Genomic DNA, 25,687 nt, shown 5'->3' with positions numbered 1-25,687 from the left:
AAATATGCTGCAGTAAGTGACAGAACAGACATCTATATTCCTGGAGATGCCACCACAGATGAAATTTTAACATGACCTGTTGAGTTGACAATAATGTCTTCACAGGTAACAATGGTTTAGCACAGTTGCTTTGAAAAAGTCACACAAACCATGGGTGCGATAAAGAAAAGGTTGATGACAAGTAATTTGAGGGAACTTAAATACTATAACAGGTTGCAGTGCAAACAAACTGCATTGACCTATTGCTGAGGAGTACTCCTATATCCCTGGAATGTAATTCACACCCAAGCTGTACAAAAGACAACATTCTATCCCTGGAATGTAAGTCATACCCAAGTTGTACAAAAGTCAACATTCTATCCCTGGAATGTAATTCACACCCAAGTTGTACAAAAGACAACATTCTATCCCTGGAATGTAATTCACACCCAAGTGGTACAAAAGACAACATTCTATCCCTGGAATGTAAGTCATACCCAAGTTGTACAAAAGACAACATTCTATCCCTGGAATGTAATTCACACCCAAGCGGTATAAAAGACAACATTCTATCCCTGGAATGCAATTCATACCAAAGTGGTACAAAAGAAAACACTCTATCCCTGGAATGTAATTCACACCCAAGTTGTACAAAAGTCAACATTCTATCCCTGGAATGTAATTCACACCCAAGTGGTACAAAAGAAAACATTCTATCCCTGGAATGTAATTCACACCCAAGTGGTATAAAAGAAAACATTCTATCCCTGGAATGTAATTCACACCCAAGTGGTACAAAAGAAAACATTCTATCCCTGGAATGTAATTCACACCCAAGCGGTATAAAAGAAAACATTCTATCCCTGGAATGTAATTCACACCCAAGTGGTACAAAAGAAAACATTCTATCCCTGGAATGTAATTCACACCCAAGTGGTATAAAAGAAAACATTCTATCCCTGGAATGTAATTCACACCCAAGTGGTATAAAAGAAAACATTCTATCCCTGGAATGTAATTCACACCCAAGCGGTATAAAAGAAAACATTCTATCCCTGGAATGTAATTCACACCCAAGTGGTATAAAAGAAAACATTCTATCCCTGGAATGTAATTCACACCCAAGTGGTATAAAAGAAAACATTCTATCCCTGGAATGTAATTCACACCCAAGCGGTATAAAAGAAAACATTCTATCCCTGGAATGTAATTCACACCCAAGTGGTATAAAAGAAAAAACTCTATCCCTGGAATGCAATTCATACCCAAGTGGTATAAAAGAAAACACTCTATCCCTGGAATGTAATTCACACCCAAGTTGTACAAAAGACAACATTCTATCCCTGGAATGTAATTCACACCCAAGTTGTACAAAAGACAACATTCTATCCCTGGAATGTAATTCACACCCAAGTGGTACAAAAGAAAACACTCTATCCCTGGAATGCAATTCATACCCAAGTGGTATAAAAGAAAACATTCTATCCCTGGAATGTAAGTCATACCCAAGTGGTATAAAAGACAATATTCTATCCTTGGAATGTAATTCACACCCAAGTAGTATAAAAGAAAATATTCTATCCCTAGAATGTAATTCACACCCAAGTGGTATAAAAGACAACATTCTATCCCTGGAATGTAATTCATACCAAAGTGGTACAAAAGAAAACACTCTATCCCTGGAATGCAATTCACACCCAAGTTGTACAAAAGACAACATTCTATCCCTGGAATGTAATTCACACCCAAGTGGTACAAAAGAAAACACTCTATCCCTGGAATGCAATTCATACCCAAGTGGTATAAAAGAAAACATTCTATCCCTGGAATGTAAGTCATACCCAAGTGGTATAAAAGACAATATTCTATCCTTGGAATGTAATTCACACCCAAGTAGTATAAAAGAAAATATTCTATCCCTAGAATGTAATTCACACCCAAGTGGTATAAAAGACAACATTCTATCCCTGGAATGCAATTCATACCCAAGTGGTATAAAAGACAACATTCTATCCCTGGAATGCAATTCATACCAAAGTGGTATAAAAGACAACATTCTATCCCTGGAATGTAATTCATACCCAAGTGGTATAAAAGACAACATTCTATCCCTGGAATGTAATTCATACCCAAGTGATATAAAAGAAAACATTCTATCCCTGGAATGTAATTCACACCCAAGTATCCCTGGAATGCAATTCATACCCAAGTGGTATAAAAGACAACATTCTATCCCTGGAATGTAATTCATACCCAACCGATACTAAAACATTCTATCCCTAGAGTGTGATTCATATCCAAGCAATACTAAAAACATTCTATCCCTGGAAGGCGATTTATATCCAAGCAATACTAAAAACATTCTATCTCTGGAAGGTGATTTATATCCAAGCAATACTAAAAACATTCTATCTCTGGAAGGTGATTTATATCCAAGCAACACTAAAAACATTCTATCCCTGGAAGGTGATTTATATCCAAGCAATACTAAAAACATTCTATCCCTGGAAGGCGATTTATATCCAAGCAATACTAAAAACATTCTATCCCTGGAAGGCGATTTATATCCAAGCAATACTAAAAACATTCTATCCCTGGAAGGCGATTTATATCCAAGCAATACTAAAAACATTCTATCCCTGGAAGGTGATTTATATCCAAGCAATACTAAAAACATTCTATCCCTGGAAGGTGATTTATATCCAAGCAATACTAAAAATATTCTATCCCTGGAAGGCGATTTATATCTAAGCAATACTAAAAACATTCTATCCCTGGAAGGTGATTTATATCCAAGCAATACTAAAAACATTCTATCCCTGGAAGGTGATTTATATCCAAGTGGTACTAAAGACAACATTCAATCCCTGTATTTTACCTACCAGATACTATAATGAATTTGGTCAAAATAATTTTTTTAACTTTTTTATCTAAGATGAGGGTGCAAATGAGTTCAAAGATATTAAAAAGGATGAATAGGGTATTTTTTTATATGTAAAACAATTTCTTTTTTAGGTAAAACAGTCTAATTTAGCATCAGCTGAGTGTTTGTTGAAAAGGTGAAAAATTTACATTATCTTTTTATACATGCAAAAATTTTCAAAATGATTGTGCAGGAATGATGAAAGAACAATTAATTGGTAAATATTTTGGTGATACATACATATTCATGTAGCATTTTGGAGTACTGACTGCATCCCAACAGGACTAGAGATAAATTAATTAGTAAATATTTTGGTGAAACATACATATTCATGTAGCATTTTGGAATACTGACTGCATCCCAACAGGACTAGAGATAAATTAATTAGTAAATATTTTGGTGAAACATACATATTCATGTAGCATTTTGGAATACTGACTGCATCCCAACAGGACTAGAGATAAATTAATTAGTAAATATTTTGGTGAAACATACATATTCATGTAGCATTTTGGAATACTGACTGCATCCCAACAGGACTAGAGATAAATTAATTAGTAAATATTTTGGTGAAACATACATATTCATGTAGCATTTTGGAATACTGACTGCATCCCAACAGGACTAGAGATAAATTAATTAGTAAATATTTTGGTGAAACATACATATTCATGTAGCATTTTGGAATACTGACTGCATCCCAACAGGACTAGAGATAAATTAATTAGTAAATATTTTGGTGAAACATACATATTCATGTAGCATTTTGGAATACTGACTGCATCCCAACAGGACTAGAGATAAATTAATTAGTAAATATTTTGGTGAAACATACATATTCATGTAGCATTTTGGAATACTGATTGCATCCCAACAGGACTAGAGATAAATTAATTAGTAAATATTTTGGTGAAACATACATATTCATGTAGCATTTTGGAATACTGACTGCATCCCAACAGGACTAGAGATAAATTAATTAGTAAATATTTTGGTGAAACATACATATTTATGTAGCATTTTGGAATACTGACTGCATCCTGAACTGGACTAAAGATGAATTAATTAGTAAATATATACATACATATCCATGTAACATTTTGTAATGTTGGACTGCATCCCAACAGGACTAAACATTAATTAATTAGTAAATATTTTGGTGAAACACATTTTTATGTAGCATTTTGGAATGTTGACTGCATCCTGAACTGGACTATAGATAAAATAACTGGTATATATTTTGGTGATACATACATATTCATGTAGCATTTTGGAATGTTGACTGCATCCTGAACTGGACTGAAGATACAATGTCTCCTCTTGCACTCTATTTCAGCTTCTGCATTCGAACGATCATCAATGTCGGGAAAGCAGTCAATTCTCATGGTCTCCTTTTCATTTGGACGTCTGTATTCACTGGAAATTACAAACACATCTCAATAAACAAAGTTTCAGGGAACGAACTATTTTACTGAGTATTCTTCCCCATTCACCATTTTTTCTATGTAATGAAATGGATTTATTTCTTATAAAACAGGAAATTGTTTTTCAACCAAATGAGCCTGTTGCCTGAATCACTTTTGAGGCAATGTCAAGTTGAAAATTACCTAAATGATAGACTGATATTAGTCATTGCCTTGTGGAAATTGGTTAAATACTTCATCTGAAACCCCATGAATATTTCCTGGCAGTAATGTCAGGAAAAAATGTGCAAGTCATAGTGATAAATTATATTTGACAATAACACTGTTCCTGTACATGAATGCTTGTAAACTTTGCCAGAAAATCTTAATCTGGGTTGATTGGATTACTAACAGCTTAAGAATTTTAATAATTTACTATCTATATCAAATGTTGTCTTTTTGTCCTAACTTCAACCATACAAAAACTAATTTTATATAAAGCAAAGCAACAACAGATCAATTATAATACAATACTTCAAGGACAATGCTTTCCTGCCTTGGAACCACTTTTTTTTCCAAAGGCTGATGCAAGCTTCTTGCTCACTGGTTTTAAAATGACTTCATTTTTTACAATAATGGTTTTGACTGGTCTCAAGGTCAAGCACAAGCTGCAAATTAATTACGAAAGACAGGTGCAGCAATCTGTGAATTGGTGTTTTGGCAGATGTACAAAATTATTTTAAAGGATATTTAATTATAAAGCATACAGAAGATAAATAGACTGTTGCAGCCTGTGATGTTATTTTACTGGATATGTATTTATAAAGCATACAGAAGATAAATAAACTGTTGCATCCTGTGATGTTATTTTACAGGATATGTAATTATAAAGCATACAGAAGACAAAAAACCTGTTGCAGCCTGTGACTACATTATTTTACAGGATATGTAATTATAAAGCATCCAGAAGATAAATAAACTGTTGCAGCCTGTTAAAGGGCAAACTGAAGGCACTGTGAGCACTAACATTTCTGAGAGTCTGTCAGGTTAGCAGAAAATTAAGTATGGACAAAATATTTGGAACTATTCGTCTTCATTCAATTTTAGTCAAATTATTTCACACTGCATATGATGGTTTCTATTTTGTGAAAAAATGTAAGAACATGCTTGTGGTTTGTGAGATCAAAATCTGGACCAGCAATTTTCAAAGGGACTAGTCTGGATTGGTACTACAAACATTTGTTGGTTTGGAATACCAAGTCCACCCATTCTGACTTTAATATCTATGCATGGGCTGACCAATTTCAATGATAGCCTGGCAAATAGATCACAATGATCTAATTTTAGGTACCACTTATTACAACTTGAGGTGCTTCTCCACAAAAAACTTAGCAATCTATTATTTCAATTAAATGATGTCCAAGAAACAAGCACAGTGATAAACTGCCTTGCATCTAGACATCATGGTGGAAAAGCAAATTCTGAATCACAAAGAATTGATGAACATATGACATACTGTATATACTCACATATAAGCCAGATAATTTAGGAAAAAATAAAGGCCTGGAAGAAGGGAGGGTCAGCATATCCACAGGCCAATGTACAAACTTGACAGTTTTTATGTCTTTTTGTTGACTACTGTAATGGCTGTAAGTCCTGGGACATGAAACAATAATTTGTTCTGTGTCCTAAGACATAGGCATGAAAAAAAAGTAACTTTTGGTGACCCAACAATTATTAAACTGTTATAAAGTACTATGATTGATTTTTTTATTATTTTGCACGTGCATATTTTCTGATTACTCCAGCATGAAGTTAAATAAATGTAAATAGAGACTTCATAATTTGTAAGCCGGTTGAGTTTACCAGGGAGACCATGCCGAATTCTAATGTACAGTACTTACACAGTGCAAAGGATGCGTATCATCATTTAAATCCTTACTTATTCCCAAACATAGATGTTGATTTTGCTTTATTCATTGTTTTGACCAAATTACATCCTTCCAGATAGCATTTCAGCTAGTGCTTAATAGCTGTTTCATTTACGTTGAATCATGCACTCATGAGTTACTCATTTTCAATGATATAAGTGATCCTACAATTTGAGGTAATATTTTAAAAAGGTATGCACGTTTATTTGTACAAGGCACATAACCATCATAATTTACATGTTCACAAAGAGTGGTAATAATAAAGGCTAAAATTCTCATAGAGATCAACTAAGATCAACATCAATCAATTTTAGTTTTATGTTTTAGCTAACAAACATAACTTTCCACACAATGGAAAGCTTTATGTTTCTGTGTCTCCTATGTTGATAGTCGGTGAATTTGTCTTTCGTTTTGTGACAGCAGTACAGGCCAGTTAATCAATAAAACCCTGGAACTGGTTTTGTGATAAGAGGGAATTTTGACCAGTAACCATACCAGTTTAACACTGGTATATAATTATGGTACAAAAATGCCAGGTGTTGACTTGTGTAAGTTTCTTTCATGGGAATGGAGTTGTAGCATATGGAGTTACAGCATTCGTAGTGATCATTCTTGGGATTGTAATTAAATGTGGATGATTTTATAGTTGTGATTTATTTTTTTGTTCTGGTTTATATTTTTATTTTTGGTATTATTGTTTAGGTAAAAAAAAAAAATCATTAATTTATGTGAATAATGTTTAAACTCAACATTCTATTTAGTGAAGAAGCAAATTCTTTATACAAAAATAATTATTATTTCATCACAACAGAACATGTAGGACGTTTCTTGTTTAGAAGAAATGAAAATTGAAGACATAATGTAATAATCAGGAGTTCTGTGCAAAAATCGGAAGATATTATGAAATCAGGAGGTAGGCGTGGAGCAACCCCAAAATCGGGGTTTTTTTCCTCCTGGCGTGAAAGTTGACAGGTATGGTGTAAGCTCACTTACATCAAAGCAAACTACAGCTCAGCTTTTATAGTATTAGCATGATTTTTAAAGCATTATTTCTGAAACTATTATTAGTTGGCTTATATGTGGGTCATGCACTTTTTAGTGTTTGTACCTGTTCAGTTTGGGGGTCGGCTTATACGCGAACAGGCTTATACATGACTATATATGGTACCTCAGTTTTAAAGAATAGTTACAACTTACCTCAATTCCACAGTAAACTCTTGACTCAGGAATAGCTGTAAGTTATTAATGAGAAGAACCTGAAATATGGAATAAAAGTTCAGAGAATCTTATTTTCATGTGATACACATATATAGTGCAAGTAAATTTCACGTCTTATCTTAAACATGTTTTTACAAGACAATATCCTACAATCACGAAAATTTTGAGAGTGACACTAATATGGATTTTTCCTATTCTTGCTCCTCACATCTTTCATTATGTGTAGTGGAAAACCTTTATATTAAGAAAACACAGACCTTTAAAGGGACTGATGGTCATATCGCTAAAAAGAATTTACAGAAATCCAAGAAAAAACATTTCTTCTTTTTAACTGTTGAGTATTAGTAAAACCATCTCTGACATTCTTAAACAACTGCAATGCACTGGGTCTGGTTTTCGAAATTCCTCCCAAAATTTTTAGATATTCAGGTGGTCAGATAGCACTATTTCCATTTAGGACCAATTGAATGTTGCATGAAGTGTTTCAGTGAAATCCCCATGCCAAGGCCATCATCTTCATGCAAGAAAAGTAGTAATAACAAAATCTTAAAGATGGACACTATTGTGCCATATACAAAGTTAGATGAATGTCATTTTCATTCAGAACCATTTACATACTGTTATACTGTTGTTTTAGTGAAAACCAAATGTTGATGAGAGTCTTTCCATCTGAGGTGGATAAATAAAGGTTGCCAGGATGTCCATCAAGGAATTAATCTGGAAGTTAGATCAGCATCTGATTTTAATACAGAAGCAACTATATATTGCAAGAATGAAGGTTGTTTAATTTTAATGTTGGCATGATCATCGTTTTAGAAGACGTAAGTTTTACAAGATTTTTCATATTTTGGGAGGTCATTATAGGCCTTATTATCATTTGGGACCAAATAAACATAGAGAGAAGCATGTTTGCAAAAACTCCATGTCGATACAACCATAGCTTCATGAGGAGTAGTGATAACAAGATTTTCAACATGGCCACAACTGATCAGGACCATTTTTATTCATAACCAATTAGACATCATAAGAAGCCCTTTAGTAACCATATCATAAGTCTTTTAGAGACCACATCGTAAGTCTTTTAGTGACGTTACCATAAGTCTTTTAGTGACCACATCATAAGAAGTCTTTTAGTGACCACATCATAAGTCTTTTAGTGACCAAATCACGTCTTTTAGTGACCACATCATAAGAAGTCTTTTAGAGTGACCTTACCATAAGTCTTTTAGTGACCAAATCATAAGAAGTCTTTTAGTGACCACATCATAAGAAGTCTTTTAGTGATCACATCATAAGTCTTTTAGTGATTAGCCTTTTACTTCATTCAAACAATGGATTAGCCTTTTACTTCATTCAGACTAAAGATTAGCCTTTTACTCCATTCAAAATATGGATTAGCCTTTTATTTCATTCAAAATGTGGAGTAGCCTTTTACTTCATTCAAACTATGGATTAGCCTTTTACTTCATTCAAACTATGGATTAGCCTTTTACTTCATTCAAACTATGGATTAGCCTTTTACTTCATTCAAACTATCGATTAACCATTTACTTCATTCAGACTAAAGATTAGCCTTTTACATCATTCAAACTATGGATTAGCCTTTTACTTCATTCAAACTATAGATTAGCCTTTTACTTCATTCAAACTATGGATTAACCTTTTACTTCATTCAAACTATGGATTAGCCTTTTACTTCAAACTATGGATTAGCCTTTTACTTCATTCGAACTATAGATTAGCCTTTTACTTCATTGAAACTATGGATTAACCTTTTACTTCATTCAAACTATGGATCAACCTTTTACTTCATTTAAACTATGGATTAACCTTTTACTTCATTCAAACTATGGATTAGCCTTTTACTTCATTCAAACTATAGATTAGCCTTTTACTTCATTCAAACTATAGATTAGCCTTTTACTTCATTCAAACTATGGATTAGCCTTTTACTTGATTCAAACTATGGATTAACCTTTTACTTCATTCAAACTATGGATTAACCTTTTACTTCATTCAAACTATGGATTAGCCTTTTACTTCAAACTATGGATTAACCTTTTACTTCATTCAAACTATAGATTAGCCTTTTACTTCATTCAAACTATGGATTAACCTTTTACTTCATTCAAACTATGGATTAGCCTTTTACTTCAAACTATGGATTAGCCTTTTACTTCATTGAAACTATGGATTAACCTTTTACTTCATTGAAACTATGGATTAACCTTTTACTTCATTCAAACTATGGATTAGCCTTTAACTTCATTCAAACTATGGATTAGCCTTTAACTTCATTCAAACTATGGATTAGCCTTTTACTTCATTCAAACTATGGATTAGCCTTTTACTTCATTGAAACTATGGATTAACCTTTTACTTCATTCAAACTATGGATTAGCCTTTTACTTCAAACTATGGATTAGCCTTTTACTTCATTCAAACTATGGATTAACCTTTTACTTCATTCAAACTATGGATTAACCTTTTACTTCATTCAAACTATGGATTAGCCTTTTACTTCATTGAAACTATGGATTAACCTTTTACTTCATTCAAACTATGGATTAGCCTTTTACTTCATTCAAACTATAGATTAGCCTTTTACTTCATTCAAACTATGGATTAGCCTTTTACTTCATTCAAACTATGGATTAGCCTTTTACTTCATTCAAACTATGGATTAGCCTTTTACTTCATTCAAACTATGGATTAACCTTTTACTTCATTCAGACTAAAGATTAGCCTTTTACTTCATTCAAACTATGGATTAGCCTTTTACTTCATTCAAACTATGGATTAGCCTTTTACTTCATTCAAACTATGGATTCAAAGTTGTATCGTATTTAGGGTCACATTGAAGGAAATGAAGATAAATACATATAATAATGTAATACTGATAATAATTTAGTACATTTTTTCAATTCACTTGGTAAATGATGAGGTATACCGTCTTTTACAAGACACTCTTTAATGTCACAATTTGATTCTGGTTTAGTTTTAGTTATTCAAAGTCAAAATAGCTGATTTGGGATCAAATAGAAACCATTCAAGTGAGAATAATTTGGGATCAAATAGAAATCATTCAAGTAAGAATAATTTGCACAGATATTATTATTATTATTATGAAGAAAGAATAATATCTATACTGCTTTACTGTAATAACATTATAAAATCCACATGCCTTTGTTGTTGTATCTAATGTGAAGTTGGTGTGGACTGTGTCATTCACATAGATGAATTTGGTGTTCTGCTTTACACCCATAATTTGTACCATGTTAATGTACAAGGAAGCCAATGCCTGGTCAGCCATTTTGTTGTCCTCTATAGTCATTGTCAGCTGATTCTAGAAAAAGATACAAGCTTCAAATGAAAAGCAGAATCACAAAAAAAATTAAAAGAAGCAATACATTTTTTATATTGAATCACATCAAGTAATCCTACATTATGTGTTGATCAGGAATAAAGCAGAATCCTACAAGGAATGTGAGAATATAACATTCGATTCTAATTTGTTTAGTTAAATGTAACATCACTGCAGCATCAGTCACAAGTACATATTTTTAGTATCAATATGGAACCATCTCACAATCATTCATATATATCTGGAATACAATCTGGTTCAAACCCTCAAATTACTCTGCTCAATCAACTAATAAGCAGTGGTAATTGCCTCTGGCTGCATATCCTCCTCCTAAATAAAGTTAACAAGAAAGTCCTCAGATTCATTCATGGAGTTGAAAATTCTAGTTATTTGGAAAGATTTTTAAATGAGCTCTGGTCTCTCAGGAATAGAAATATAGGCCTTTCATACCCACCTACCATCAAATATCTGGTAGAGGGTTTTATGCTCCCTTCATCACCAAACTATCTTCTGTTGATGTACTCCACACACTCCTTTCTCACCAAGCCTGCTTCTGTTGATGTACACATCCCACTCCTTTCTCACCAAGCCTGCTTCTGTTGATGTACACAACCCACTCCTTTCTCGCCAAGCTTGCTTCTGCTGATGTACACGACCCACTCCTTTCTCAACAAGCATGCTTTTGTTGATGTACACAACCCACTCCCTTCTCAACAAGCATGCTTCTGCTGATGTACTCCACACACTCATTTCTCACCAAGCTTGCTTCTACTGATGCACTCCACACACTCATTTCTCACCAAGCTTGTTTCTGCTGATGCACTCCACATACTCATTTCTCACCAAGCATGCTTTTGCTGATGTACTCCACCCACTCCTTTCTCACCAAGCTTGGTTTTGCTGATGTACTCTACCCACTCTTTTCTCACCAGGGCATTGACAGGCTTTCTACATAAATCAAGAAGATGCAGCTACAGCACTCCATGATTATAATGCAGTAGCTTGGATCCATATCCACTGACCATGTTATGTACCAAGATGCATTATAGCAAGAACTGCAGTTTGTACAGAATCATGAACAACAACATATACCAATATGCAGTATAGTGGGAATTATCAAAATTTGGTAAATAGTGGTACTTTGAAAAATGAAATAAAGATATAACACTAATCTTCACAATGTTTCCTTTCAATCCATGTTGCAAAACAATGGTATGATTTGAGTCATGGGGTCCATAGTGGTACATTATATCCAGTATCATTTTAGAATGAAGCACATCATAATGTGGGAGATATGTCTTGCTTCTTTTGAAATTATGCTTTACATCATTGGAGATATGGCTTTGAATGCAGTCTACAATTTGTGTATTGTCCTAATGTTTGGTCTTCTTATCCCATATTTTCAATAAGTTGAATTTCATATATACTGTATGCATCCACTGTGTTCCTAGAATCCAATGAGCAGCTATGAAAGTATCTTCATCTCTCTTCCCTTTAAATATAACATATACTGTGAGTCAGGCAGCAGCAGTGACAGTGACAACTGTTGTAAGGTATCTTTGTCCAATCCTGTGCTGCGTATGAGAACAGACTTAGTTCATTTCACTTCATCTGTTCTTTTGAGAACCAGCTTATCCATATTGCCAACCTGGGCCTCAGAAGTTTACATACTAAATACCAAATTATTATACAGTAAAAAAAGTCTCTAGCTAAAAGAACAGAAATCATTTTGGTGTGGTTCAGTGAGCATGTACAGCCCTGATGATGAGACAATGGGTGTTACAGTACCCATTCTTTGATGCAACCATGGACCTTAGAAGGTAGCTAAACCTTCTGTCAATTCCTATGTGCTGTATAAGCATAATCTAGGAAATCTGAGCATAAAAAGCACAATCTATATATTACATGCAACAATTACAATCAACTTTGTGCAGAGTGATCAACACCAATATCCTGTGACATGCATAACAATGTGCCCAGCCTGAATGTTGTATTACATTACTCTCATAATCTTTTTTAATTTTGTAAAGTGCTATTTATTTGTCCTTGTTTTGTTCTGATATATTTAAAGTTGAAAAAGATTACTCTCATCTGTTATTATGCAGTCAATTAAAATCCATGACTCATCAGTAAAGCCTGTTCTGCTTAACAGCTTGTGACCTATTTTTATAAGTAAAGACTGGTCCACAAACAATATTCTTAATTACTGGTTCATAAACAATATTCTTAATTAATGGTAATATAATGAATCTGCAATATAAGGTTTCAAACTGAAGAAACTTGTACGTTTTCTGGGAAATCTGTTATGCACATATGATATAAACATAAAATATGACAATGTAATGATGTGTTCTGTATCTATGCATTTTGTGTAAACTCTGGACTGCATCTATATTGTGACATCTTTGGATTCATGATATAAATTTGCAGTGATCATCTATAAAAAAGATATTATGTAGCCAAGGTTTTGCCCATGGTATAGATTCTATTTGAAAGATATTGACCTATACATAGGTGTATATAAGTTAAATTTAGCCTATATATTGAACATGTTGACAAGTTAGTGTCTTCTCATTGGCTTGTAAGGTCAGGTCGGTTCTTAGAAAAATTGAATTATTTCCCTTTGGATGGGTCAGTCAAGTGGGGTACTGTGAAATGTCATGTAGTCAGAAAATTGTGTTTTAGGCCCATAAATGTGTGTCTATAACGAGAGAACTTAGCAATTAATTCATTCCTATTTAGCATTCTAATTTCACATGTTCTTATGTTAATATCAGTCTGCAGAGTTATTAATGCTGTGTTTAGAGATAATCTGAAAGGAGACATTTGGATTTTTGATTAGAATTACAAAGTGCTCATTGGACTAAAATATTATTATTCTTGGACTATTATGACTTATTCAAAGGAGTTCTGAACAATGCCATTTTAATACATCAGGACTGTTCGCAGGCCAGTACATTCTCGGATCTGGAATTCATTCAGAACATTCAATTTTTTGGGAGATTTGAAAATATGAGCAGGAGAGCAGGAAGACAAAAATATAGTTTGAATTTTAGAACAATGAAAAATGTTAAACTGTGGCCATGTTTAGATGTTATTTTGTGAAGAATGTGTAAATTTATATGTTGGAGACTTATGGATGAAAAACTAAATTTTATGAAGCCAAACTGTGGAGTACATTCATATCAGGATAAAAGTAGGAAAACTGACTTTGGTGAGTTCCTAATATAGCACAAAGCTCTCATACCTTGTCAGTTGATAGTTACCTATGGTCTCTCATAAACCAGAAGAGTGACACAGTAATCAGTAAAAAGTATTTTATTCCTTACTTGTGACAGAAAACTTTATGAAATTCAAAACAGGTAATTTTCACAAATATTCTTTATATATATCTGCAAAGTCCGGAATGGTTAATGTGTCTAATATTATGTACTTACAAATACTGATCTATGACTATTTCACTTACGCTTTGAAACTTGAATCTTGCAAAATAATAATTGCCCTTTTCATATGTGTCTGAAATGATATAAATAATTAAAAGAACATCAATAAGCAATCATTTAAAATAACTGAGATGCATTAAATCCCTGGCAAAATGTCTAAGTTTCTGTGCTAATCAAACTTCTGTTTATTTAAGTTGAAAATATATTATACAGGGCTGGAACATTTTTAAAAAATCAATGGTTGTCCCTGGACAGCCAGCTGTCAATCATGGTTACCTAGCAGTTTTTAGCCCAAGAGTATCCTGCCTAAAAGAAGTTTGATAAAAATTAGGCTGAGAAAACCTGACTTGTCATGCAAAATGGAAATAACATTTTCAGCTTCAGTGACCTTGCCCTTGAACCCAGCAGTTCAATAATCAATAAGCATCTGCCTGAGGTATTTTAAGCTTTTCAAAGTAAGTTGGACTTTTGGTTGAGGTATTTTAAGTTACTGTATTGAAAATAATTAAATGATCAGTCAAAAATGACCTTATTAAAAAAGCATTTGACCTTGGAAATTCTTTAAGGCATTTCACTGTGCCATCAATCTTGATGTTAAATAGTAGTAGACAATAGGCCACCAAGAGATACATCCATCTCCCGAGGATAGCTTTCAAAAGTGTGCTGCCAACCTTGATTATGAAATTTCTTTCTATCAGAAAACTGGTGATCAGAGATCGTAACTCTGAGAGGGAAATGTTTATTGCAATTTTCAGCATTAGCAGATTTGAAATTTACAAGAACCTTTTCTTTCAGTTTACATAGTGGAACGTTTCAAAAGAATTCTTTTTGTAAGGAGGTTTTTGCAAATGTTTTAGCCAGTGTATTTAAGATTTCTGGTACATTTCTGTCCATTTCATCAGATTTTTTTATTGTTTAATACAGCAAAGTTTATTTCTGAAAATCATTTTGTACATCATATTCCATATGAATTTAATAGAGAGGTGAGAATTCAACCCATAGACATACGACCTCCTTGATTTCCTCTTTCAAATGGTAGGATGAGCTTTAGCTTGGTGTCTATGGTGTTTATTCAGCTTGGTATCTATGGCATTTATTCAGCTTGGTATCTATGGCATTTATTTAGCTTGGTATCTATGGCATTTATTCAGCTTGGTATCTATGGTATTTATTCAGATTTTCTGTTGATGGAATGGTAATGAAATATTTAAGGACCTTTACAATTCTCTGATGGCATCTTTGGATGTAACGGAATATAATGAAATGGGAAATAGATGGATGAGCCCAATGAGAGGGTAGCATACAACAATGTGTAGTCATGCCCTATATAATACTATTCTAATATTATTGCCTTCTTCTGAGGTGTCTGCTCTTCTACAGTGTTGTTTGGTTGCTTTAGTGTCTGAGCACTATTCTTCTACAGTGTCACCTGGTAGCTATAGTTTATTAGTACTTATTTTCTACTATGTCATCTGGTGGCTTTGGTGTCTGAACACTGTTCTTCAGTTTTGTCTGGTGATTATAGTGTTTGAGCACTGTTCTTCATTGTATGGTGGTTATACCTTCTGAACACTGTTCTTCAGTGTTGTCTGGTGTCTGTAGGGTCTAAGCACTATTTTTCTATAGTGTCATCTGGTGGCTATAGTGTTTGAACACTGTTGTTCTACAGTGTTTTCTGGTGGCAATAGTGCCTGAGCACTATTTTTCTACAGTATTGTCTGGATGCTATAGTGTCTGAGTGCTTCTTTTCAGTGCTGCCTGGTGGATTGTGTCTGAACACTTCTTTTCAGTGCTTTCTCATGGACAGTATCTGAACACTTCTTTTCAGTGCTGTCTGGTAGATAGTGTCTGAACACTTCTTTTTTAGTGCTGTCTGTAGATAGTGTCTGAACACTTCTTTTCAGTTATGTCTGGTGGATAGTGTCTGAAAACTTATTTTCAGTGCTGTCTGGTGGATTGTGTCTGAACACTTCTTTTCAGTGATGTATGGTGGATTGCATCTGAACACCTCTTTTCAGTGCTGTCTGGTAGATAGTGTCTGAACACATCTTTTCAGTGCTGTCTGGTGGATAGTGTCTGAACACTTCTTTTCTGTGCTGCCTGGTGGATTGTGTCTGAGCACTATTTTTCTACAGTATTGTCTGGATGCTATAGTGTCTGAGTGGTTTCACTGATGTATGGTGGATAGTGTCTGGTCACTTCTTTTCAGTGATGTCTGGTGGATCGTGTCTTAACACTTCATTTCAGTGATGTCTGGTAGATAGTGTCTGAGCACCATTTTTCTACAGTATTGTCTGGACACTATAGAGTCTGATTGGTTCTTTTCACTGCTGTATGGTGGATAGTGTCTGAACACTTCTTTTCAGTACTGTTTGGTGGATAGTGTCTGAACACTTCTTTTCAGTGCTGTCTGGTGCATAGTGTCTGAACATTTCTTTTCAGTTATGTCTGGTGGATAGTGTCTGAACTCTATTTTTCTACAGGATTGTCTAGATGATATAGTGTTTGAGTGGTTCTTTTCAGTGCTGTAGTGTCTGAATGCTTCTTTTCACTGCTGTCTGGTAGATAGTGTCTGAACACATCTTTTCAGTGCTGTCTGGTGGATAGTGCCTGAACACTTCTTTTCTGTGCTGCCTGGTGGATTGTGTATGAGCACTATTTTTCTGCAGTATTGTCTGGATGCTATAGTGTCTGAGTGGTTCTTTTCACTGCTGTATGGTCAATAGTGTCTGGTCACTTCTTTTCAGTGATGTGTGGTGGATAGTGTCTGAACACTTCTTTTCAGTGCAGATAGTGTCTGAACACTTCTTTCCAGTGCTGTCTGGTGGATAGTGTCTGAACACTTCTTTTCAGTGTGGATAATGTCTGAACACTTCTTTTTAGTTATGTCTGGTGGATAGTGTCTGAACAATTCTTTCCAGTGCTTTCTCACAGATAGTATCTGAACACTTCTTTTCAGTGCTGTCTGGTGGATAGTGTCTGAACACTTCTTTTCAGTGATGTCTGGTAGATAGTGTCTAAATGCTTCTTTTCAGTGCTGTCTGGTGGATATTGTCTGAGCACTATTTTTCTACAGTATTTTCTGACACTATAGTCTGATTGGTGCTTTTCACTGCTGTATGGTGGATAGTGTCTGAACACTTCTTTTCAGTGCTGTTTGTGGAAAGTGTCTGAACACTTCTTTTCAGTGCTGTCTGGTGGATAGTGTCTGAACACTTCTTTTCAGTGTTGTCTGGTGGAGTGTGTCTGAGCACTATAACCCGTCAGACAACACTGAATGAGAACAGTTACCTTAGGAAAAGGCAATAACAGATATAGTACTTCAAATAATTTAATCTGACATCATCTGAGATCAGGGCATGGCAGCAGTGTAAGGACAAAAGGAAGGTATAGTACCCTGGGGTCAAGAGGAAATCCATACTGTCCTGAAACAAATATTAGCAAATCAGAGAATGCATGATGTGATGGAGTAGGAAAATGGCATCAGCACTTCTCTAAGACAGCTTACCAATTGAATCTCCATCATCCCAGAATAAATGTCCATCAGCAACCATTCCTCTGCCAGTGTTCTCTGAATCTTCCAAGGCAACCAGAAGCTTGAATGGATTCTTTCGACTAAAAGTGCATCAAGAAAAATTAGACACATGTACCACTCATCACATTTTAATTTGTATTCCTATCAGTAATCTACTGTACAAATACAGATAAATAAAATCATATTGCTTGAAACAATCTTTATCACTCTTCTTTTTATTTTATTTTTGTGTTCCTTTTTATTTTTCTTGTGGATGACTTGACATTTTTTGGGAGGGATCTAAAAATAGGGCTGTAACTATAAGAAAGATGACTGTAACTATAAGAAGATGACTGTAACTGTAAGAAAGATTACTGTAACTATAAGAAGATGACTAACTATAAGATGACTGTAACTATAAGAAGATGACTAACTATAAGAAAGATGACTGAAACTATAAGATGACTAACTATAAGAAAGATGACTGAAACTATAAGAAAGATGACTGTAACTATAAGAAAGATGACTGTAAGTATAAGAAGATGACTGCAACTATAAGAAAGATGACTGTAAATATAAGAAGATGACTGTAACTATAAGAAAGATGACTATTACTATAAGAAGGATGACTAGATAGTGGATTAATATCCAAACTTAATATCATAAAAAATTAAAACAAGTTGTGCTCAAATGTGTTACAAGTCTCTTTCAACAGTATCCATAGGGAAAATTCACAACTCCTGAAATAAAACTGCAAAACATCTAAAGAGTAAGATAAGTTCATGGTATATTTAAAAAAGTTTCATAGAGTTTTTTTTGTGTTCATATCATTACAATATTAATGTTAGAAATAAATGTAAAATACAAAAACAGTTTAGAGTGTTGTCAGTGTCAAACTACATCATAAAAAAACACAAGCATTTCATGAATATTATCACAGTTGGTGATGTGGCTGCCAGCATTCAGTTCTAATCCCATATTGGGAGTATTTTTCAATTATAATCTTCATCTGTTTAAAACCAATTAAAAGTTAATGACATCATTAATTATTAAATGAAACTTGATATTCACTGTTACTGGACCAAAGAGCAAGTATGTATATTTTCCCCTATTGAGTCGATATAAAAAGAGCTAGGGTTTGCATTGGTTTTACATCATTGAATACCCTGTTTTATGTAATTTTGTTCACAACACCCCTACATTATTCATGTAACATACCTCAGTATTGTAATATACCTCAGTATTGTAACATACTCCAGAATGAGGTGAACTTGTCTATAATGTAAAACCCATTTCTGGTCACCAAGAAAACATTAGAATGATGGAACAGTGTAGTACCATATGTACTCACTTTAAAGTTGGTCAAACTGCAAATAACATAGACACTGATCTGCCATTACATAATGTGCCAGCTGCTCAGGGTCTATATTGTTTGTTATAATGATTACTCCTAACAAACTGCATTGATCGAAACCTGCCAGTGCATTATGCAATGGCAAATATGGGTCTGTGCAGTTTTATGCAGTCAGATGCAGTTCTAAGAAGTCAGATGCAGTTCTATGCTTTTTCCATTTTCATATGTAACAAACAAGATGTAGATATTACCAATAAAGCATTGCTACCAAAAGTAAGTGATATATAATTATTATGGAAGAGTCCTTGTGATATCTACTGTTTATGGAAGAGTCCTTGTGATATCTGATGATTATGCAGTTCTTCTGATATCTAATGATTATGGAAGAGTCCTCGTGATATCTAACAATTATAGAAGACTCCTTACCTAAACTCTGTATTGTTGGCAGGGGCCTGAAGTGGTAAGATGTAGCCTCCTCTCACATGGAGAGGGATTTGAGTGTCTGAAGTAATGGGTATCTTGTGGAAGGTTCCTTGCTCACTGATTTCTACAACTCCCTATTTTGTACAAACAAAACAAATACTCATTACTGCTTTCAATTTGGTTGAAATAAATTATGTGAGAATATTGAAATATAAGAATATAATACCAAATATCTTCCTTCTCGCATATATGTGATAACCATGGTGGCACAGTGGTTAAGGCACTGGACTCATCATCACAAGGATGCATGTTTGATTCCAACCATAGATTAGCCCAGATCAGTTACCATGGTATTTCCCAACACACTTTACTCAACTCGCTTTGGCATAATATAAGCTTCAGAGTTATTTGCCACAAAACTCTAAACCAAACATGTATGTATGTATGTATGTATGTATGTATGTATGAATGTATATATGTATGTATTTATGCATGCATGCATGTGTTACGAGTTGTTTGCCACAAAACTCTAAACCAAACATGTATGTATGTATGTACATATGTATGTAGGTAAAATCAACTATTTATGCAAAGGATAATGTATTATATGGGCCATATTTGGTGCTCTTTTACATTTTGCTTATATAATTTTACAAGTCTGACTAAAAGAAAATTAATATTCAAACATTAACTCATCCTTTCCATGTAAGAAAGGTTTCATTAAAGTTTATTTCCTTATGACATTAATATTCCAAGTAAGAAAATTTTTATTAAAGTTTGTTTCTTTCCTTTTGACATTAACATTCCAAGTAAGAAAATTTTTATTAAAGTTTGTTTCTTTCCTTTTGACATTATCATTCCAAGTAAGAAAATTTTTATTAAAGTTTGTTTCTTTCCTTATGACATTAACATTCCAAGTAAGAAAGTTTTTATTAAAGTTTGTTTCTTTCCTTTTGGCATTAACATTCCAAGTAAGAAAGTTTTTATTAAAGTTTGTTTCTTTCCTTTTGACATTAACATTCCAAGTAAGAAAGTTTTTATTAAAGTTTGTTTCTTTCCTTTTGACATTAACATTCCAAGTAAGAAAGTTTTTATTAAAGTTTGTTTCTTTCCTTGTGACATTAACATTCCAAGTAAGAAAGGTTTTTATTAAAGTTTGTTTCTTTCCTTTTGACATTAACATTCCAAGTAAGAAAGGTTTTATTAAAGTTTGTTTCTTTCCTTATGACATTAACATTCCAAGTAAGAAAGTTTTTATTAAAGTTTGTTTCTTTCCTTGTGACATTAACATTCCAAGTAAGAAAGTTTTTATTAAAGTTTGTTTCTTTCCTTGTGACATTAACATTCCACGTAAAAAAGTTTTTATTAAAGTTTGTTTCTTTCCTTTTGGCATTAACATTCCAAGTAAGAAAGTTTTTATTAAAGTTTGTTTCTTTCCTTTTGACATTAACATTCCAAGTAAGAAAGTTTTTATTAAAGTTTGTTTCTTTCCTTATGACATTAACATTCCAAGTAAGAAAGTTTTTATTAAAGTTTGTTTCTTTCCTTTTGACATTAACATTCCAAGTAAGAAAGGTTTTCATTAAAGTTTGTTTCTTTCCTTATGGCATTAACATTTCAAGTAAGAAAGGTTTCATTAAAGTTTGTTTCTTTCCTTATGACATTAACATTCCAAGTAAGAAAGTTTTCATTAAAGTTTGTTTCTTTCCTTATGACATTAACATTCCAAGTAAGAAAGTTTTTATTAAAGTTTGTTTCTTTCCTTTTGACATTAACATTCCAAGTAAGAAAATTTTTATTAAAGTTTGTTTCCTTCCTTATGACATTAACATTCCAAGTAAGAAAGGTTTTTATTACAGTTTGTTTCTTTCCTTTTGACATTAACATTCCAAGTAAGAAAGTTTTTATTAAAGTTTGTTTCTTTCCTTGTGACATTAACATTGCAAGTAAGAAAGGTTTTTATTAAAGTTTGTTTCTTTCCTTTTGACATTAACATTCCAAGTAAGAAAGTTTCTATTAAAGTTTGTTTCTTTCCTTTTGACATTAACATTCCAAGTAAGAAAGTTTTTATTAAAGTTTGTTTCTTTCCTTATGACATTAACATTCCAAGTAAGAAAGGTTTTTATTAAAGTTTGTTTCTTTCCTTTTGACATTAACATTCCAAGTAAGAAAGTTTTTATTAAAGTTTGTTTCTTTCCTTTTGGCATTAACATTCCAAGTAAGAAAGTTTTTATTAAAGTTTGTTTCTTTCCTTTTGACATTAACATTCCAAGTAAGAAAGTTTTTATTAAAGTTTGTTTCTTTCCTTTTGGCATTAACATTCCAAGTAAGAAAGTTTTTATTAAAGTTTGTTTCTTTCCTTGTGACATTAACATTGCAAGTAAGAAAGTTTTTATTAAAGTTTGTTTCTTTCCTTTTGACATTAACATTCCAAGTAAGAAAGGTTTTTATTAAAGTTTGTTTCTTTCCTTATGACATTAACATTTCAAGTAAGAAAGGTTTCATTAAAGTTTGTTTCTTTCCTTATGACATTAACATTCCAAGTAAGAAAGTTTTCATTAAAGTTTGTTTCTTTCCTTTTGACATTAACATTCCAAGTAAGAAAGGTTTTTATTAAGGTTTGTTTCTTTCCTTATGACATTAACATTCCAAGTAAGAAAGTTTTTATTAAAGTTTGTTTCTTTCCTTGTGACATTAACATTCCAAGTAAGAAAGTTTTTATTAAAGTTTGTTTCTTTCCTTTTGGCATTAACATTCCAAGTAAGAAAATTTTTATTAAAGTTTGTTTCTTTCCTTATGACATTAACATTCCAAGTAAGAAAGGTTTTTATTAAAGTTTGTTTCTTTCCTTTTGACATTAACATTCCAAGTAAGAAAGTTTTTATTAAAGTTTGTTTCTTTCCTTGTGACATTATCATTCCAAGTAAGAAAGTTTTTATTAAAGTTTGTTTCTTTCCTTTTGGCATTAACATTCCAAGTAAGAAAATTTTTATTAAAGTTTGATTTTTTTCCTTATGACATTAACATTCCAAGTAAGAAAGGTTTTTATTAAAGTTTGTTTCTTTCCTTTTGACATTAACATTCCAAGTAAGAAAGTTTTTATTAAAGTTTGTTTCTTTCCTTGTGACATTAACATTCCAAGTAAGAAAGGTTTTTATTAAAGTTTGTTTCTTTCCTTTTGACATTAACATTCCAAGTAAGAAAGGTTTTTATTAAAGTTTGTTTCTTTCCTTATGACATTAACATTCCAAGTAAGAAAGTTTTTATTAAAGTTTGTTTCTTTCCTTTTGACATTAACATTCCAAGTAAGAAAGTTTTTATTAAAGTTTGTTTCTTTCCTTGTGACATTAACATTCCAAGTAAGAAAGTTTTTATTAAAGTTTGTTTCTTTCCTTTTGACATTAACATTTCAAGTAAGAAAGTTTTTATTAAAGTTTGTTTCTTTCCTCGTGACATTAACATTCCAAGTAAGAAAGTTTTTATTAAAGTTTGTTTCTTTCCTTTTGGCATTAACATTCCAAGTAAGAAAATTTTTATTAAAGTTTGTTTCCTTCCTTATGACATTAACATTCCAAGTAAGAAAGGTTTTATTTAAGTTTGTTTCTTTCCTTTTGACATTAACATTCCAAGTAAGAAAGTTTTTATTAAAGTTTGTTTCTTTCCTTGTGACATTAACATTCCAAGTAAGAAAGGTTTTTATTAAAGTTTGTTTCTTTCCTTTTGACATTAACATTCCAAGTAAGAAAGGTTTTTATTAAAGTTTGTTTCTTTCCTTATGACATTAACATTCCAAGTAAGAAAGTTTTTATTAAAGTTTGTTTCTTTCCTTTTGACATTAACATTCCAAGTAAGAAAGTTTTTATTAAAGTTTGTTTCTTTCCTTGTGACATTAACATTCCAAGTAAGAAAGTTTTTATTAAAGTTTGTTTCTTTCCTTATGACATTAACATTCCAAGTAAGAAAGGTTTTTATTAAAGTTTGTTTCTTTCCTTTTGACATTAACATTCCAAGTAAGAAAGTTTTTATTAAAGTTTGTTTCTTTCCTTTTGGCATTAACATTCCAAGTAAGAAAGTTTTTATTAAAGTTTGTTTCTTTCCTTGTGACATTAACATTCCAAGTAAGAAAGTTTTTATTAAAGTTTGTTTCTTTCCTTTTGACATTAACATTCCAAGTAAGAAAGGTTTTTATTAAAGTTTGTTTCTTTCCTTATGACATTAACATTTCAAGTAAGAAAGGTTTCATTAAAGTTTGTTTCTTTCCTTATGACATTAACATTCCAAGTAAGAAAGTTTTCATTAAAGTTTGTTTCTTTCCTTATGACATTAACATTCCAAGTAAGAAAGTTTTTATTAAAGTTTGTTTCTTTCCTTTTGGCATTAACATTCCAAGTAAGAAAATTTTTATTAAAGTTTGTTTCTTTCCTTATGACATTAACATTCCAAGTAAGAAAGGTTTTTATTACAGTTTGTTTCTTTCCTTTTGACATTAACATTCCAAGTAAGAAAGTTTTTATTAAAGTTTGTTTCTTTCCTTGTGACATTAACATTCCAAGTAAGAAAGGTTTTTATTAAAGTTTGTTTCTTTCCTTTTGACATTAACATTCCAAGTAAGAAAGTTTCTATTAAAGTTTGTTTCTTTCCTTTTGACATTAACATTCCAAGTAAGAAAGTTTTCATTAAAGTTTGTTTCTTTCCTTGTGACATTAACATTCCAAGTAAGAAAGTTTTTATTAAAGTTTGTTTCTTTCCTTATGACATTAACATTCCAAGCAAGAAAGGTTTTTATTAAAGTTTGTTTCTTTCCTTTTGACATTAACATTCCAAGTAAGAAAGTTTTTATTAAAGTTTGTTTCTTTCCTTTTGGCATTAACATTCCAAGTAAGAAAGTTTTTATTAAAGTTTGTTTCTTTCCTTGTGACATTAACATTGCAAGTAAGAAAGTTTTTATTAAAGTTTGTTTCTTTCCTTTTGACATTAACATTCCAAGTAAGAAAGGTTTTTATTAAAGTTTGTTTCTTTCCTTATGACATTAACATTTCAAGTAAGAAAGGTTTCATTAAAGTTTGTTTCTTTCCTTATGACATTAACATTCCAAGTAAGAAAGTTTTCATTAAAGTTTGTTTCTTTCCTTTTGACATTAACATTCCAAGTAAGAAAGGTTTTTATTAAGGTTTGTTTCTTTCCTTATGACATTAACATTCCAAGTAAGAAAGTTTTTATTAAAGTTTGTTTCTTTCCTTGTGACATTAACATTCCAAGTAAGAAAGTTTTTATTAAAGTTTGTTTCTTTCCTTTTGGCATTAACATTCCAAGTAAGAAAATTTTTATTAAAGTTTGTTTCTTTCCTTATGACATTAACATTCCAAGTAAGAAAGGTTTTTATTAAAGTTTGTTTCTTTCCTTTTGACATTAACATTCCAAGTAAGAAAGTTTTTATTAAAGTTTGTTTCTTTCCTTGTGACATTATCATTCCAAGTAAGAAAGTTTTTATTAAAGTTTGTTTCTTTCCTTTTGGCATTAACATTCCAAGTAAGAAAATTTTTATTAAAGTTTGATTTTTTTCCTTATGACATTAACATTCCAAGTAAGAAAGGTTTTTATTAAAGTTTGTTTCTTTCCTTTTGACATTAACATTCCAAGTAAGAAAGTTTTTATTAAAGTTTGTTTCTTTCCTTGTGACATTAACATTCCAAGTAAGAAAGGTTTTTATAAAGTTTGTTTCTTTCCTTTTGACATTAACATTCCAAGTAAGAAAGGTTTTTATTAAAGTTTGTTTCTTTCCTTATGACATTAACATTCCAAGTAAGAAAGTTTTTATTAAAGTTTGTTTCTTTCCTTTTGACATTAACATTCCAAGTAAGAAAGTTTTTATTAAAGTTTGTTTCTTTCCTTGTGACATTAACATTCCAAGTAAGAAAGTTTTTATTAAAGTTTGTTTCTTTCCTTTTGACATTAACATTTCAAGTAAGAAAGTTTTTATTAAAGTTTGTTTCTTTCCTTGTGACATTAACATTCCAAGTAAGAAAGTTTTTATTAAAGTTTGTTTCTTTCCTTTTGGCATTAACATTCCAAGTAAGAAAATTTTTATTAAAGTTTGTTTCTTTCCTTATGACATTAACATTCCAAGTAAGTAAG

The 25,687-nt window shown here is 32.2% G+C and overlaps 1 protein-coding gene across 3 annotated transcripts in view; it reads right to left on the bottom strand.

Annotated features, from left to right (window-relative positions):
* LOC149806562 (maltase-glucoamylase-like) overlaps nt 1–25,687 on the bottom strand; it is a 353,277-nt gene that overhangs the window by 106,773 nt on the left and 220,817 nt on the right. For all 3 annotated transcript variants that reach the window (XM_089954672.1, XM_089954663.1, XM_089954683.1), the window contains 6 exons: nt 19,556–19,686; nt 17,770–17,876; nt 14,285–14,334; nt 10,639–10,800; nt 7,434–7,492; nt 4,157–4,318 (listed from right to left, as the gene is read on the bottom strand). In XM_089954672.1, coding sequence (XP_089810798.1) covers nt 4,157–4,318; nt 7,434–7,492; nt 10,639–10,800; nt 14,285–14,334; nt 17,770–17,876; nt 19,556–19,686 — 671 coding nt within the window. The remainder of the gene's footprint in view (nt 1–4,156; nt 4,319–7,433; nt 7,493–10,638; nt 10,801–14,284; nt 14,335–17,769; nt 17,877–19,555; nt 19,687–25,687) is intronic.

This window comes from Sinohyriopsis cumingii, chromosome 1 (assembly GCF_028554795.1).
Source record: "Sinohyriopsis cumingii isolate HCF-2022 chromosome 1, ASM2855479v2, whole genome shotgun sequence".
In the NCBI taxonomy this organism is placed as follows: Eukaryota; Metazoa; Mollusca; class Bivalvia; order Unionida; family Unionidae; genus Sinohyriopsis; species Sinohyriopsis cumingii.
The sequence above is the reverse complement of the archived record's forward strand: the minus strand, read 5'-3'. Positions and strand labels throughout refer to the sequence as shown.